Source organism: Rhincodon typus, chromosome 27 (assembly GCF_021869965.1).
Source record: "Rhincodon typus isolate 14 chromosome 27, sRhiTyp1.1, whole genome shotgun sequence".
Classification (NCBI taxonomy): Eukaryota; Metazoa; Chordata; class Chondrichthyes; order Orectolobiformes; family Rhincodontidae; genus Rhincodon; species Rhincodon typus.
Genome location: NC_063358.1, coordinates 6,526,075 through 6,543,403, shown reverse-complemented (window position 1 = coordinate 6,543,403; position 17,329 = coordinate 6,526,075). Strand labels below are relative to the sequence as shown.

The 17,329-nt window shown below is 41.2% G+C and overlaps 2 protein-coding genes across 4 annotated transcripts in view; one reads left to right on the top strand and one right to left on the bottom strand.

The window, feature by feature from the left end:
- LOC125486245 (sodium/potassium-transporting ATPase subunit beta-1-interacting protein 1-like) overlaps positions 1-5,457 on the bottom strand; it is a 340,423-nt gene extending 334,966 nt beyond the window's left edge. The window contains exon 1 of the mRNA XM_048612918.1: positions 4,870-5,457. Coding sequence (XP_048468875.1) covers positions 4,870-4,923 — 54 coding nt within the window. The 5' untranslated portion in view covers positions 4,924-5,457. The remainder of the gene's footprint in view (positions 1-4,869) is intronic.
- A 6,811-nt stretch (positions 5,458-12,268) lies between these two features.
- Positions 12,269-17,329, top strand: part of LOC109921460 — a 33,747-nt gene continuing 28,686 nt past the window's right edge. For 2 of the 3 annotated variants that reach the window (XM_048613272.1, XM_048613274.1), the window contains exons 1-3: positions 12,269-12,736; positions 12,868-13,035; positions 15,322-15,486. In XM_048613272.1, the coding sequence (XP_048469229.1) occupies positions 12,473-12,736; positions 12,868-13,035; positions 15,322-15,486 (597 nt within the window). In that variant the 5' untranslated portion in view covers positions 12,269-12,472. The remainder of the gene's footprint in view (positions 12,737-12,867; positions 13,036-15,321; positions 15,487-17,329) is intronic. The other variant, XM_048613273.1, reaches the window with a different exon arrangement.

The following is a 17,329-nucleotide window of genomic DNA, read 5'->3' as shown; positions in this document are numbered from 1 at the left end:
CCTTGACAGATGCTGCCAGACCTGCTGAGCTTTTCCAGCAACTTTGTTTTTGTCCCTGATTTTACAGCATCCGCAGTTCTTTTGGCTCTTTCTTCTGTTTTCTCTGGAATTTAGAAGGTTAAGAGCTGATCAGATTAAAATCTTCAAGAAATTAACAGGAAAAGACAGGGTAGATAAAGATAAACTATTTCCACTGGTTGGGGATTCTAGAACTAGAGGCGTAGTCTGAGAATTAGGAACAGACCATTCAGGAAAGATGTTAGGAAGCACTTCTACACACAAAAGGTGGGAGAAGTTTGGAACCCTCTTCCACAAATGACAGTTGATGCTAGATCAGCTGTTAGATTTAAAAGCTGAGAGAAGTTTTTTTTTGTGAAGTAAAAGGGATATGGACCAAAGGTACATATGTGGAGTTAGGCCATGGATCGGCCAGATCAGGTTGAATGGCCTACTCTAGTTCCTATGTTCCTAAACAAAAATGTGTAGTGATTGTAATGAGATCAGCCAGGCGAACCTCATAGAATGAGTTCCCTCATTGGTCCAGGTTAACAGCCCAATCAGAGAGCCCTGACTGACAGATATAAACAGGGATGTCAGAGATTCTGTTCATTCCAAGAACTAGCTCTGAGGGAAGCAGACCAGCATCACATACTATGCATGTGTAAATAAAGAGTGACTTGATGATGAGATACTAGCCTCTGTGGAGTTCCTTCAAAATGTACCATAGGGATTTAAAAAAAATCATAGGTTCACCTAAACATTATTTCAATTCAACATCTATAATATTGGCCAGTCTGATAATACAGCACTGACCAATCAGCTAAGGACTCCACATCTTTATCCTGGACTAGGTTTAAATCCAAGAGATCCTGGAATCAGTCAGGGAGAGCCAAACCAACCATAAACAAGGAAGCAGGCAAAGCTCACAACTAAAATACAGCAAAAAACATTGAGAAAAAGCTTTGCTCTGAAACTTTGACAGGAACTAAGCATTGGAACACGATAAGTTGGAAGGAAAGGTTTGCTGGTGTCCCAATGCACAAAATCTCCCTCCCAAACTGGATGACTGAGCTCAGTTATAATTCTCAAATTATACTTAATATGGATAATCTAAGAACCAAGTTGTCGACTTCAAATGGATTTTCTACGTTTATGTGGAAAAAGACACACATTGGCACAGAATCACTGTGCAAAGACAAATTACTTACAAAAAAGGATTTTGCAAACAGTTGCAGAAAACCACCTTCAATTAAATAAAGAATCTAATTGTGGAACAGCATTACTTTATCACTTCCCTGAGCAACACAGCCATGGCGACATGTCATGTCATAATACTCTCAAACACTTCAATATTTGCTCAAATCAAAACATACTTTGCTCAAAAGACATAGATAGGCATTGATGTCATAATGCAATCAATACCAGGTTATCTGGATGAGCAACTGAGAAGGGGAAGCAATCTAAGAACCAAGATCTTCTGAATTGTTTGTAGGTCTTGCTGCAAAAGCAACTTCTCGAATTTCTAGAGAATAGGAATTAATCAAAGACACTGATCAGCAAAGTGCAATGAAGGAAAGGGATGCACAGGAAGCTATGCAGCCTTTTAAGTCTGTTCTATCATTTAGGTACATCATGGTGGATCTGTATCTTACCTCCATCACCCCACCCTGGTTTATAACTTGTAATATCCATGTCCAACAAGCAAATGACAAAAAAGCAAAAACACAAATTGGTTTTGAAATTTGAAAGAGAGCTTCAGATTGGTCTTGAGGAGTAATACTCGAAGTGGATCCAGGACTGTAGATATTGGGGTCAGGATTGATGGAGAGATCCACAGGCAAGACCTAAGAAAGGTACAAACTGAATGACGGAGGAGCCTATGAAGGTCAGCAATGATGGATGAATGACACACAGCTAAAAGGATTTACACACCAGCAGTACAATTTATGGAGGAAGGGAAAATAGAAAAAAAAGGATTTGCCATCAAATATTGGGAATGCTGGAGATTGGAAAAACAAACTGTGGGAGAAACACAGGTCCATCAACATGCATTGAGAGAGAAACAGAGTTAATGTCGAGACTGGTATAAATCTTCTTTAGAACTCTACACTGAAAGATCATGTTGGACTCAGGACATTGAATCTTTCTTTCGCTCTACAGATGTGGCCACTTCTGCTGAGTTTCTCTAGCACAAGTGAGAGTGCCATTAATTAATCCTCACTCAATATTCCCCTTATTCGGAATCAGACGTTTTTGTACTCAAGCCGTAATTCAAATATTCTCTTATGTGCAAGCAGAACACTGCAACACCACACAGTGCACCTGGCCTGCATCTCCTGCAATTGTTTAATGTTTAAGGCAAGCATCTGCAATAACTTCAAATAGAAGTCACATCCTAAGCGTGGCTACGTTTAAAGAAAAAAAATCTTGTAGCCAAATCAACACTCACCTCAAGTGCCAATAAACTCCAGCTAGGTTTACCAAACTTTTAACCACCTTAAAAAAAATAAGGTGAAGGGGAGAACAGGGGGAGATACTGGCAGATCAGTTGGTTGGATGACTATTGTGTGGTTTAGAATAAGACCACCGGTTCGGGTTCAATTCCCACACTAACTGAGATAGATTTGGGGGCTATCTCCAAAAGTGAAAGGCAACGGTAAACCACAGACAAAAACCTACCGAGGGGAGAACAAAGCAGCAGCAGCAGACAATGAGCTAATGATATGCCTTTGGGCAAAGCACTCTTGGAACAGAAAGACAACTTCATCCTAGCCAACACTTGATTAGAGCCACATTCTGTCACCATGAAAGAAAGATTGGTAGATTCCTCATTGCTCCAGATTATAAATGATTTCATCATCTTGTGGATCCTCTCATGATTGAAGAGTTTGGTATGAGATTGGCACAGACATCAACAGAACTGGCAAGCTCACGACTCCTGGGCATTATCAGCAACTGTGGCACCGACTTATGACCTTCATCTGGCTTTGGTGTAAGATGACCATCAAAATGTGCTGAACCAAATATCAGTGCTCACCTCCAGTTGATTACAGTGTTTTCCCAAGGTAGAAATGGTCAGCCATGCTTGTCCCACCCAGGATATGTCTGTAACATTTGTACTAACAACATTGATATTGTTTGCCCCAAAAGACAGCTCCAAAAATTTTTCACTGGGGTATTCTGTAAACAGTTATGCAGGATACAAAGTCTGCCCCACTCATGTTGACATTTCTGAAAGATGACCTTCATGCTGAGGAGCTCAGCACAGTGCATATTGCTTTTGTGTATTTTTGAATCAATCTCTTCAGACTGGCTATGACACCACTCTAAAGTAAGTGGGACTTGAACCTGGGTCTTCTAGCCCAAAGATAGGGACACTACCACTGCACCAGAACAGCCCAAGCACTTTGCCCTGTCATCGAATGTTCTTATGATGGCATGTTTGGTAGACAAATTCCAGAGCTTTGACTGGTGCCTATTGTAAACCCTTGATTCTACGCCATCCGTCAGGGTAGCAAGGTCTGGTAGAGTTTGACTTTAGCCTTCAGCTTGAATACCGTGCTGTTTCCACACAATCACAGAGCTAGCCAGGCATGCGACTTGGTTTTTGATTGTGTGAATACAGATATCTTCATCAGCATCCTGGAGAATGGGATGTGAACTTGGCATCCTTAGAGAACATTGTTCCAAGGCATCGGTCTCAATGCAGAGGATAATGTAGGTCTTCCTCATTCTGGTAGAAACAGCCTTGTGATGGGGACATTGACTCGGAGTCCAAAGTTTTTGACATGCCTGACATGCCATAGTATGGATGTCTCAGTGGATCCAATAAAAGTTAGTGGCTTATTATTATAAAGATAACATGTGATAATACCCTTGTCCCATTAGTTAAGATTAAATCATTGTTAATTTGTTATAATTGGTGATTAGTAAAGTGTGTGTGTGTGTGTGAATGGGAGGAAATAGAGAGCACATTTTGCACACAGTGGAGTTTTCTTGATGAAAAATTTGCCTCCCAGTCTTAATTAGGGAGATATTCAGAATGGGGGAATTTTAAGAAAGTGCAGTTTGACAACCTGTAACCATTCCGGGCTAGATTTCCACCCGTCTCAACATTTCCACATTAGCGATAATTAAATGCACCTCGCCTTTTTCAGCACCGCCGATCTCAATCCTTTACTAAAGAGATTGGTTCCAGTACCTGCACATTTCAAACATCACAAACGCACAAAATTCACAGTTGATCGGAAGTATGAGTGGCAGTGCCAGATTGTAATAATGCCACCCGCTTTACAGCACAGACTTAACCCCCTCATCTCGGAAACATTTCATAAAAACCCCTTCAACAATCTGACAAGTCCCGCGGCAGAACCAGACAGGCAACTGCTGTAAGGCAACTGGAGTAGCTTGGATTTTAAAAAAAATAAAGCAGCTCGTATCTCGAGCAGCACTGAACCGTATTGGAAAGTGTGTAAATGTGTAAAATTATCAAGCTTCATCCTTCTGCGCCGTGTCGCTGCCACTTTGAAACTGACAGACGGAACAGCTTCGTTGAGAACTGAAGAGTACCACACATTAACAAAAACTAGACACACTGACGATCTCCAATCAATCTCACCGCTACTACTGATTATAAAAAGAGATGTTCACGGACTGGAAAATAATCTAGGTCCTTTTTGAGAAGGGAGACTAAGCCTCAGCACAAATACACAGCAAAGTGTCATCTGAGAGACAGCTTGAACCTCGTGTCCATGGGTTTAACTGTGTTCCTCCCAGGGGGACAACAGCAGACAATATCAGCCGCGTTTACTCTCAAACACCACACAATCACTTTGTACGAAAAACAGACTCTGTTTAAAGCCAACTTACCAGCTGTAAACTGCAGAGTACGATTAACGTGCAGCGCCCATTGCACCTCCCCATGGTACCGAGCTCCAAGTCAGTGATAGCAGGGAAGATGAACCTGGAAATGGTTTTAACACTAGAACAGCCGGGGCTTAGTTGAGACTGACTCACGCCGAGCACCTCCTGCTGCTGGTCAGCATACTCCGTTCACCATTCACACAACGGCAAGGTCAGAGCTTGGGGGGTGGGGACCCTAGACAGACCTGGAGGGGTCCCTTTCTAGTCCGCTTCTCATTTCCTTCTCATAGTCCTGATGTTCAGACTTTGCCTCTTTTACAGCCTGCCACACCTTCAGATGTTGCTGTCCATTCTCTCTCTCCCTCTGGCAGCGGATCTACGGGTGCTGGAAATCTAAACACGCGTGTTGTTGAAGCTGAGCGGGTCCATGGCCCTCCCTCCAGCAGAATGGAGGCAGAGATTCAGACTGCAGCCGCTGCCCTGGGAAGATTACCCGTTCCCTTCCCCGTTTTAACTCGGCACCGCTTGTTCAAACACAGAACACAGGCTCTGCAGTCAAAAGATCAAACCACGTGGGCTCTGGGTGTGGTGGGAGTAATATTATCATCAATTCACACCATTCCTGGGGGGGTGGGGAGTCTGATTTTATACTCCCCTCATCAGCTCCTCTATTTCATTCTCCCCCTCCCTCCCTCCTTCCCAGTCACTCAGACATTCACCGTCTAACTCACATACAAGCCATTTAAGTTGTCACATCCCGTTTTGTCTCATTTCCCGGCCCCACATTTTGATTCGCTCCTATTTATGTTTAGCATTTTATTTGCATTTTCATCCCGTTCATCCCCTGAAACTCCTTCGCCCTTGATTACATCGTCTCCCAGCCACCGCCTTTAAAATGCAATCTTTCTTTCATTGTCAGATGGGTTTCTCCGCTTGGCTTTTCGGGGGATCTTTGTTTTCAGGCATTGGTTGCAGTTCCCTAGTTTAAAAAGACTCGCCCTGCGATCTTTGTTCTGTGTTCAGACAAGACGAGGAGTCTGCAAATTGTCATTGGAAATGTTTGTTGTTCGCACCAGGCGGCTTCAGCGGACAACGTGAATTCCTTTTGCAGTGACTGCTGACCTCTAGTGAGCAGGTTCAACTCAGAGCTCCCTCTGAGTGTATCCCAGAATGTTACCTTAAAAATGAAATCTTGATGAGGAAATGCTCACCACAGTACCAGAAGGATGTGGATGCTTTGGAGAAGGTACAGAAAGGGTCTAGACCTGAAACGTCAGCTTTCCTGCTCCTCTGATGCTGCTTGGCCTGCTGTGTTCATCCAGCTCTACACATCGTTATCTCAGATTCTCCAGCATCTGCAGTTCCTACTATCTCTATCACAGAAAAGGTTTACCAGGATGTTGCCTGGTACAGGGGATTTTAGCTATGAAGCGAAGTTGGATAGAAGAAGGGTCCTGACCCAAAACGTCAGCTTTCCTGCTCCTCTAATGCTGCCTGGCCCGCTGTGTTCCTCCAGCTCCACACCTTGTTATCTTGGATAGACTGGGTTTGTTTTCACTGGAAAACAGGAGGTTCAGGGGCAACCCAATGGAACTTTATAAGATTGTGAATGGCATAGACAGAGTGGAAAGTATGGGGCTTTTTCCCAGGATGGAGGAGTCAATTACTAGGGGACACAGGTTCAAGGTACACGGGGAGAAGTTTAAAAGAAATGTGCGAGCCACGTTTTTCACACAAAGGATGGTAGGTCCTTGGAACGTGCTGCCAGAGGAGGTGGTGGAAGCAGACACAATAACAGCATTCAAGAAACACCTGGATGAATACATGAATAGGAAGGGAATAGAGGGATATAGCTCCTATAAGTGAAGACAGTTTTAGTATGGAAGGGCAAAATGTGTCAGTGCAGGCTTGGGGGCCTGTTCCTGTGCTGTATTGTTCTTTGTTCTTTGTTGAAATGGAGACCATCACATATTGAGGTGGATGAAAAAAGGGCAGAAGTTCATCAAGTTGTATTGCTGGTGGGTTATAGGAAGGAGATTTAATGGGCAGCACACAAATTACCAGTAAGGGCTCATTTGAGATTAAGGAAAACTCAAGCCAAAATACAAAAACATTCTGAGAGAAGAGAGCTAGGGGAAAGGGGGAGAAAAGGAACTTCACTTTATCATTGCAAGAGGGATCTGCATTCATTTCTGTTATAGATACCATTTATCCATTCATTTTAAAAAATAAATAATACATACATCCAAATGGCTCAAGTAGGCCATTTGGGCCTAGCCTGTTCTGCCAGTCAATAAAGTCCTGAATGATCTGTTCACATTCCTGCCTCCTCCAGAAAGCCTTTCACCCCCTTTGCTTTTATTTAGGATCTCTCTGCCTTTAAAGTATTCAAGGACTCTGCTTCCATCATTTTGAAGAAGAGTTCAACAAGATTTGTCACCCTCTGTGAGAAAAGTTTTCTCCTCATCTCACTCTGAAATGGCTAATCCCTTCCTTATAAATAGTGACCCTAGGTTCTAGCTTCTCCCACAGGAGGAAACATCCTTTCCATACCCACTCTGTCAAGACTGCTCAGGATTTTGTGTGTTTCAAACAAGTCACCTCTTAATTCTCTAAACCGATGTGAACACAAATGGACAGCTGTCCAACTTTTCATCATAAGATAAACAGGCCAATCCAAATACTGGTCTGGTAAACCTTCCCTGAACTGCGTTCAATGCATTTCCATCCTTCCTTAAATAAGGTAACCAACACTGTACAAAGTACACCAGATGCAGTCTCATTAATGCTGTGTATAATGGAAATATAACCTCCACACTTTTGTATTCAATTCCTGTCACAATAAACAATAACATTCTATTTGCTTTCCTAATTACCTGCTGTACTTGTACACTTGGAGTTTACGATTCACATACAAGGACACCCAGCACGAAACTTTGCAATATTTTGTAATTATAATAATAAGCATCTGGTTTATTCTTTCTGCCATAATAGGCACTCATTTTTCCCACATTATACTCTATTTGCCAGATCATTTCCTATCTCACCCAATAGGGGGGAGGCGATGGCCTCATGTTATTATCGCTGGACTGTTAATCCAGAGACTCAGATAATGTTTTGGGGACCCAGGTTTGAATCCTGCCATGGCAGAGATTTGAATTCAATAAATATGTGGAATTAAGAATCTAATGATGACCACGAATCCATTGTCAATTGTCGGAAAAACCCATCTGGTTCACTAATGTCCTTTAGGGAAGGAAACTGCCATCCTTACCTGGTCTGGTTTACATGTGACTCCAGACCCACAGCAATGTGGTTGACTCTTAACTGCCCTCTGGGCAATTAGGGATGGGCAATTAATGCTGCCTAGCCAGCGACGCCCTCATCCCGTGAATGAATTTAAAAATCTATCTCTATCCCATTGTAGCCTGCTTACATCCTCTTCACAACTTAGTTCCTCTCTCCTTTCCATTCCTGAATTATAGCGACTTTTAGGATGTTCATAGTATCCTCTACAGTGAAGAACAATAGAAATATCTGTCCAATTCATCTACCAGCTACTTGTTTTCTCTTATTAATTCCCAGTTTCACTTTCTTTAGGCCAATGTTTACTTCAATTCTTTTTATTTTTAACTATCTTTGGAAACTCTCATAATCTGATTTTTAAAAATATTTCTAGCTATCTTTCTGTGATAGCCAATGTTCCCCAGATTAATATTTTAGTCAACTGTTACTATTTTTATATTCCACCTAACTTTCTGACCTGTCACCTATCTGTGCAATTACATGTATGACAATAGTATGACTTTAAGAAGTGTATTTTGCCCTGGTTCTTTTTTATGAAAAAACATTGAGACAGAGGTGACAAGTAGTTTGCTCCAAAGCCAATGAAGTAAACAGCTTGTAAGGCCTTGTTTCTTTTTTTAAAATTAGAACAATAGAAGTAGCCTGAATGGGTGGGGTCAAGCTTCCGCTCATCCAAGATTTCTAGTTTTAGCTTTCTGCAGTTGCTGGGGTTTTGAAGCTGGATGTGGAAGCTCTTATTCCTCTCTCTGTTACAGCTAAAAGTTGGGATTCTCTTCTAGCTGCTAGAATTGCATGTGAGACAATCTATTTTACTGAATTTGCCTTTGCCAAGGGTTTGTTTATGGGATGTTAACATATTGGAACAGTTACTAAGCAGTAATTTATATAACCATTATTTTGTTAAGCATTTCGATAGTTACAGTTAAGCCAATTATTTTATTTTATTTTTATTTTGTCTATATGTCACTTATTGTGTATGCAGAAAGTGCGTTTTGTTTCATGCCTGGTAGTTTGACCAATCAAATTGCATCCAGAACACTACACTTTACACTTCCTAAAGTAAGAAAAAATTAGGGTTTGGATTATCTTCTTAATATATTTTGAGGAGGTTCGATCTGGTTCATAACAATCACATGGTGAAATAATGTGGGAATAAGCTGGGAAGTACTAATCTAATTACACATGATGTAGATATAGGAAATGCTGTTCCAATTAAGCAACATCCTTATGGACTTAACCCTCTAAAGTTGGTGCAGCTTCAAAAAGAGATTGAACGCATGTTCAAAGACAACAAAATAAAAGGGAGTTGCAGCAAATGGAGTTCACCCATAGTAATGTGTGGATTATCACAAGTCAATGCAGTTACAAAATCTGATTTATATCCTATTCTACATTTGGAAGACTGAATTGAAAAGGTAAGACAAGCAACTTATATTTCTAAGTTGGACTTACTCAGAAGTTACTGACAGGTACCTTTATCAGAGAGAGTGAAGGAAATTTCAGCTTTCATGACACCGAATAGACTGCACCAGTTTATAGTCATGCCATTTGGTGTGAAAAATGCATCAGCCACATTTCAAAGACTAACTAATAAAGTCATTTCGGGATTATCCAATTGTGTGGTATACGTCAATGATCTGCTGATTTTTAGTCACACATGGAAGGAACATTTGCAGCATCTATCAGAATTGTTTGATGGACTTTGGGAGGCGGGCTTGGTGATAACCTGGCTAAGAGTAAGCTCGCAAAAGCCCAAGTCACGTGGCAAATAGCCCCATGGGATGTGAAATCAAAGGTTATTGGGGAATTTCCCATGCTATCAACAAAGATGGAAATATTATGATTCCTGGGATTGAATGGGCTTTATCAGAAGTTCGTACCGAATTTTAGTTGTTAACAGTTAAGCCAATTCTTTCCTTTTCTTTTTATTTACTCTGTATTTTAACTGTAATGTAAAAATAAAGTATGGTTTGCTCAAAGTTGAGTGGTTTGACCAATCAAATTGCATCTGACACTTGCCTCTAAAATAAGGAAAATTTAGGATCTAGGCTATTTTCTTAATATATTTTGAAGGGGTTTGGTCTGGTTCATAACACATGCTTTTTCTTTAAGTTTGATACTAGCCATAAACTTTTTAGCTAACCACTGATGATAGGTTCTCCTCTTGGATTTATTTTCTTTTTCACTTCCATGTATCAATCATGTGCATTCCAAAGCATCCCCTTAAATATCTGCTGCCATACATCTATTGACCTAACTAATTTTCCGGGTCATTTTAATTAGCTGTATTTTTGAGCCCTTATAATTCTCTTATTTAAATTTGAAAAAGCACTCTTCTTTCTCTCAAACTGAACATAAAATTCAATCACATAATGGTGGTTGTTGATTAACGGTGTCTTCACTATGACAGCATTATTCCTATCTTGTTCTGCAATAGTACGTCTAGTGTAGTCTGCTCTCTAGTTACCTTTCTAAGAAACTGTCAGGAAATCATTCTATGAATTTAACCAGGCTCCTTTGCTCGTCTGACTTTTCCAGTCTATGCAAGTAAAAATCCCTCGTGATTACTGCTGTACATTTGTAATAAACCTATTATTTCTCCCTTTATACTCTGCCTTACTGTGTGGATATGTTAGGGGGCCTATACATCACATCCACCAGTGACTTCTTATCTTTCTCATTTCTCATCTCTAACCAAGATAGCCTTCCTCATTTAATTCCACAAAACCATAAGATATAGGAGCAGAATTAGGCTATTCGGCTGATATGTTTCTCAACCCCATTCTCCTGCCTTCTCCCTGTAACCCTTTATCCCCTTACCAGTCAAGAACCTATCACCGACATAAATTCACTCAATGACTTGGCTACCGCAGATCTCTGTGGCAATTAATTCCTCAGAGTCACCACCTTCTAGAAATTCCTCTTCATCTCAGAGTCATCCCTTCACTCCGAGGCTGTGCTTTTGGGTCCTAATCTCTCCTACTATTGAAAACAAGTTCTCCATGTCCACTCTATCCAGTATTCTGTAAGTTTCAACCAGATTCCCCCTTGTCTTTCTAAACTCCATTAAGAACAAACCCAGAGTCCTCAACCCCTCCTCATATGACAAAGCCTTTCATTCCTGAGATCTTTGCTGTAAACCTCCTCTGGGCTCCCTCCAATAGCAACACATCTTTTCTTAGATTATGGGGCCAAAATCAGCTCACAATATTCGAAATGCAGTCTGACTAGAACCTTATATAGTCTCAGCAGCTCTTAAATTCTAGCCCTCTTGAAATGAATGCTAACTGTGCATTTACCTTCCTAATTGCCAAATGAACCTGCATGTTAACCTTAACAGAGCACTGAACTAGGACTCCTGAGTCCCTTTGTGCTTCGGATTTCTGAAGCCTTTCTCCATTTAGAAAACAGTCTATTCCTCTATTCTTCCTACCAAAGCATATTCATTTAAAAAGCACCACAGCAACAACTGGAATTTATTGCCATTTGTTTTAAACAAGATGATCCCAATCTGCAAAATAAGACAAACTCAACAAATATTTTCCGAACCAATCAGTTCAGAGATGTATATTACACAGCTCCAGAGCAAGTGGGACTTGAACCCGGATACTCTTGATTCAGAGGTTGGGACACTATCACTGTGACACAAGAGCCCCAACACAAACTCAAGATTTCTGTAGTCATTGATTCAGTTTGCTTGATTGTCTGATTTCCATTTGAAAGTCTAATGAGCGTGTAATAATTTGATTTGATTTATTATTTTCACATGTATCCTAATGAGATAACACAGTGTAGAGCTGGAGGAACACAGCAGGCCAAGCAGCATCAGAGGAGCAGGAAAGCTGACGTTTCAGGTCGGGACCCTTCTTTATAAATGCCGCCTGGCCTGCTGTGTTCCTCCAGCTCCACACTGTGTTATCTCGGACTCCAGTATCGGGCAGCTGTTACTATCTCTGAAACTCCCGAATGTATTGTCTTCCTGACTCCCTACAGCTTCTGCAGCAAATGGAAAATAAGGAACAGCCACTCGTGGGAATTTGGGAGGCACGTGCACTCATTAGGAGGGAGATAAAGCAATGAAACCAAGGTTTGGCGCTGAGGAATCTTCAGAAACAGCTGATCTCAGGAGGTTCCACACCAGGTTCTTTAGCTTTTTGTTCTGGGATTCTAGAACGATAATTCTGTGACTCTCGAAGCATCTTTCAACACACCTCCCAAAAAGTGTGTGTGTGTGTGTGGGGTGGCGAAAGAGAATCATGGTCTTCCCTGCTGCCTGAATCTGAGCTGAGGTTAACCATCACCAATGTCGTTCTGGTGTGGAGTTTTATTTGCGGTAACCACAGTTTTCTCACTGAACGTGCTGTACCACGACTTGTTTGTCACTGAGCCCAAAGATCCCACTGTTCCGAAGGGCTTCCTCTTGGATTCACTCCACCCTCCCGCTGGAAACTGGGTCGCTCCCAAAGACCCCAAGAGCTTGGATTTCATTAGCTCACCCGAGTTCAAGATCCACCAGCCCTTCACTGCCTTGCTACCTGCTAAACAGGCAATCGAAATTCAGTTTGAAGTAAGTGTCAGGTTTGTTTTTAATGGGGTGGGGGTGGTGGTGGTGTGTTGGTGTGTGGTTAGGAAGGAACGATTGTGACATGAATTTCACTTGCATTCATCCGACACTTTTTATTCTATTTTTTTCAATAGAAGGAGCTCCCAAAGTTGATACACACCAACTGCAGCCACTTGAGTGGGGTGGGAAAAATACCGCCAATGCTTTTTTGGCACAGCAGTATCCCACAAATCACAGCATGCTGGAGCAACTCGGCCGTTCTGGCGGCATCCGTGGAGAGAGAAGCAGTTAACGTTTCAAAGGTAGTAGGAACTGCAGATGCTGGAAAATCTAGGACAAGGTGCAGAGCTGGATGAACACAGCAGGCCAAACAGCATCATAGGAGCTGTAAGGCTGATGCTTTGGGCCTAGACCCTTTGCATTTGACTTTTTTTTTTACCCACTGGCGAGATGTAGGTGTTGCTGGCTGGACCAACACTCAATGCTTATTCCCCCTTCACCCTTGAGAAGGTGGGGAGCTACTGCCTCTGAACAGCTACAGTTTGTTTTAGGTAGGCCCATAATTCTGTTTAAGGTGGGAATTGACTCTTCACAGTTCTTCTAACACTTCAATGTCATACTGGACACAAAACATTAGCCTGGTTTCTCTTTGCACAGATGCTCAACCTCCTGAGTTTCTCCAGCACTTTGTTTCAGGTTTTCAGCATCTATACACTGTTTTGCTTTAACCCAAGATCCCACAATAGGCCAGGAAGCAATTGCTTCATTCCTGTTGGCTCTGACCACCTGCCCTCTCCTCCAAATGGGTGCAATGGCACCTCAACATTTTTGAGTTGACCAGGAGAAGCAGGGAGTCTCACCTGGCCCAAATCCCTTTGGCACCTAGGACAAAGGCATCAGCATTACTATTATCGAGAGAGTTGGTTAGCTTGGATGGCTGGTTTGTGATACAGAGTGACCCCCAACAGTGAATGACCAGATCCCATTCTGACTGAGGTCAACATAAAGTCCCTGCCTTCTCAGTCTGACCCTTCACCTGAGGCAAGGTGACCTTCTTATTGAACTCACTACTAGTAGCCTCTTTGTGTCTCCAAAGAGAGAGCAGACCCCAGCCGTCTTTAACTACGATCTGTTTCACATCCAGTAGGTCAACTTTCTTGACTGAAGAATTAAAGTTTCTCATATCCAAAGTAATGCAAATGAAACATTTTCATAGCAATATCACAGAATTGCAATCTGTTAATTCTTTTAGTCTTGCAATACCTCTGAATGGAAATGTGTGAATAGGAGCCATTGTTACCCGAAAATCTTTACAACAAAGTCTCTATTAACTGCTCCAGCTATAAAGCCAATAAAAATAGCCACTTAAAATGATTTGGCTCCTTCGGTTAATCAAAGATTCCAAATCTGTAGATTAGTTTGATAAAGTCCAAGCATGAAAATGCACAGCTGACTGAGGTGAGCAGTAAGTGGCCAAGGAGACTGTTCAATAATAGAATTGAATTTGGTGGAGCCTGATAAAGTAACAATGGAACATTTTACAGCTGGATTTACATCAAATTTGTTATTGAGTTGTGGTACAGTTCAAAATGGTCTGGTTGATGCTGCATTTTCAGATGTAAGGAATCATTAATTCTGGTAATCAGCAATGTCAGTTTCTAAGTTTCATCAATAACATAGACTGTGTCATACATTCTATGCAGCAATAATTTCCAGAAACTCAGTATGGCTAAACACTGCCACAAAATGTATTTGAAGTTATGTAATTGGGTGTCAATGTTGACATAAATAACCAAGGACATCTGGTTCATCAAGCATGTTCCTTCCACTGTTTGAGCACAAGCCAATGATGAATTACAGCTCCAGAAAGCTAGTCCAGATACTTTTCCTTTGACCTTAGAAAAACAATGAAACCAAGGTCCCAAATATTAATACAGTACTAGTGTGCAATACCAGCCCAGCTGAGAGAGAAGTTTATGGTATCAACTTCTAATCAATATTTTACTAATGATTCTGACCAGACAAACCATGCAGACCTGTGGGTATTGTAATGTTGGAATTACAGTCCTTGAGACCCTGAATGTTAAAGATCTTGTAGATCCATTTTGATGTAGATTAGGAAGTTCTCCAGTTTTCCTGGTCATTATTCCTTCCTCAATCAACATTTCTGAATGTCAGTGTATATTTCCCATCCCACATTGCCCTTGAGAAGGTGGTTTTTGAGCTGCCACCTTGAACTGTATGGTATAGGTATTGTCAGGTGGGGATCAGCATTTTATCTCCATCATAGTGAAGGAATGGTGATTGATTTCAGAATGATGTGTGACTTGGAGGGAAACCTGCTTCATTTCCATGTGGCTGCTATTGTCTAATCTCAGTGGTGTTTATGGATTGCCATGAATACAGTTGACACAACAATTCAAAGGCATATTATTAAAATATATCATTATACATTAGATATTGTACTGAAAAACCAAATCTTAAATCCTGACAGCCATAATCATGGTGTGACCTGTGACCTGTGCCCTTTAATTTAGCAGCTGGATTCATTTTTTCTCCCCACATCATCATCTTCTCATTGTTATAAGGTGTCAGAAGAAGAAACAACTGACAATGATGGAGAACCTCTTGCAGAGACTGGTCTAACAGTTGTAGAAACAGATCTACCTGTCAAAAATACTGAACAAGCAATTTTGGACATTATAGAAATTGTGGAATTAGAAACAGATTTGGAAGTAGACTACCATGATGATGTGAGTATTCTGATTTGAAGAGATTGGATCCTTTTCTTGCCCACTTGCTCCACCTGACATGTTTGTGATGCCACCTGCCTGTTGTGCTCCTGTCTCTTTCTTCCCCCTCTACATCACTGCTTTAATGACTTTGCTTTTCTGGCTGTGTTCTTATTCACCTTTTCAGCAAGACATGGTGACTTGACCCGCAATGAGATGGGAATTGCAAAGGAAGGGTGGACTTCAGTGGTTTCCCTTTCTGATGGATCCTATTACCCCTGCCCCATCATTCCAAATATGTTCCTTACCACTTCACCTTCCTATAAAACATTCCTCTGTCTACCCTCACTAACTTCCTTTCCTACTTGGTATGTCGTCACTCATCTATCATTAGCTCTCTGTCCACTCTTGCCCTTCCATTAGTCACCACCTACACTCGAGTGGATCTTGGGAAGCCAAATACTGTTTCACCAGCAATCAGTTGTTTTAAACTCTTCTCTACTACCTTTTTTCTCCCTCTGCTTTCCTGAGGAGTTTTGTTTGTTTCCAACCTTTATTTTTAAGAAAACTGACATTTTCCCTGTCCCGTACATGTGAGAAATTAGAATACTTCATAATCAGAATTCAATGAACTTTACCAAATTCCAGTAATCGGGTTGGCTTCACCATTTAACTATTCTGAGAATGAAAATAACACTTGTACAAAGAAATGCATATACACACTTGCTGACCGTACAGTAGAAGTGTGTTGGGCCCATTACCCAGAGATCAATGGATCAAAACCATTATCTGCATCCATTTACATTTGGGAGTAGCACCTGCCAATTTCTCCAACTTGATAGGGCTGTTGTGGTGCAATGGTAGTGTTTGTACCTTTTGGGTTAGGAGGCCTGGGTTCAACTCTCTCCTACTCCAGAGGTGTGCAATTACATAAATAGCAGCAGAAGTAGGCCATCTGGACCTGTTCTCCTAGCCAATATGGTCGTGGCTGATTTATCCAATTCAATACTCTGTTTTCACCTTCTCCCCATATCTCTTTGATCCCTTTAGCCCTAAGAATTATATTTAAATGTTTTCAAGAACATGTCAATGTTTTTGCCTCAACCACTTTTTGTGGCATAAAGTTCCACAGGCTCACCACTCGCTGAGTGCAGAAATTTCCCCTCATCTCAGTCCTAATTGGCTGAACATATCCTTAAACTGTGACTCCTGGCTCTGGGTTTCCAGTCATTGGGAACATCCTTCTTGCATTTATCCTGTTTAGATTTTTATCTCTGAACAGGTTGTTTGTTTATTTTTCAGTAAACATAGGAGTTTGTTTTCTCTTGCCCACTTCTTCTTCTGACCTTGGGTGCCTCTTTCTGCTTAATACACTTCCCAGATTTTAATGAACATGAGTGCTGCGGTAGATGGATTTTCAGAGCATCTTCATTATTATCTTGCTCTTGATTTGACTCGCACACCCATCTTCCCTTTTTTTGTTTAAAAATGTTAATTTTAACTCACTAAAGCTGTTTAAATTTGTCCTGTTGTTTTTTATTTTAAATCAAAATTGCTTGAATAAAAGCTCTGAAGCATGAAGTGCTGGAAGGCAAAGAATAATATCCCACCAGTACAACTGACTGAATGTAACACATCCTGAGAAATTAAATAAGCTTTGCATGGCTAGATTGCACAACCCAAATTCATTGCATAGTGCCAAGATTTAGGGGGAAAAATATCAGTCCAAGCACAGGCTTTGGAGAAAGTTTGAGGCATTTCCAATAATAATGCTTAACTAAAGGATTTAATTTTTTAATAAATGGGGCCTAATGGAAGGGCAAGAGTGGACAGAGAGCTAATGATAGATGAGTGATGACATACC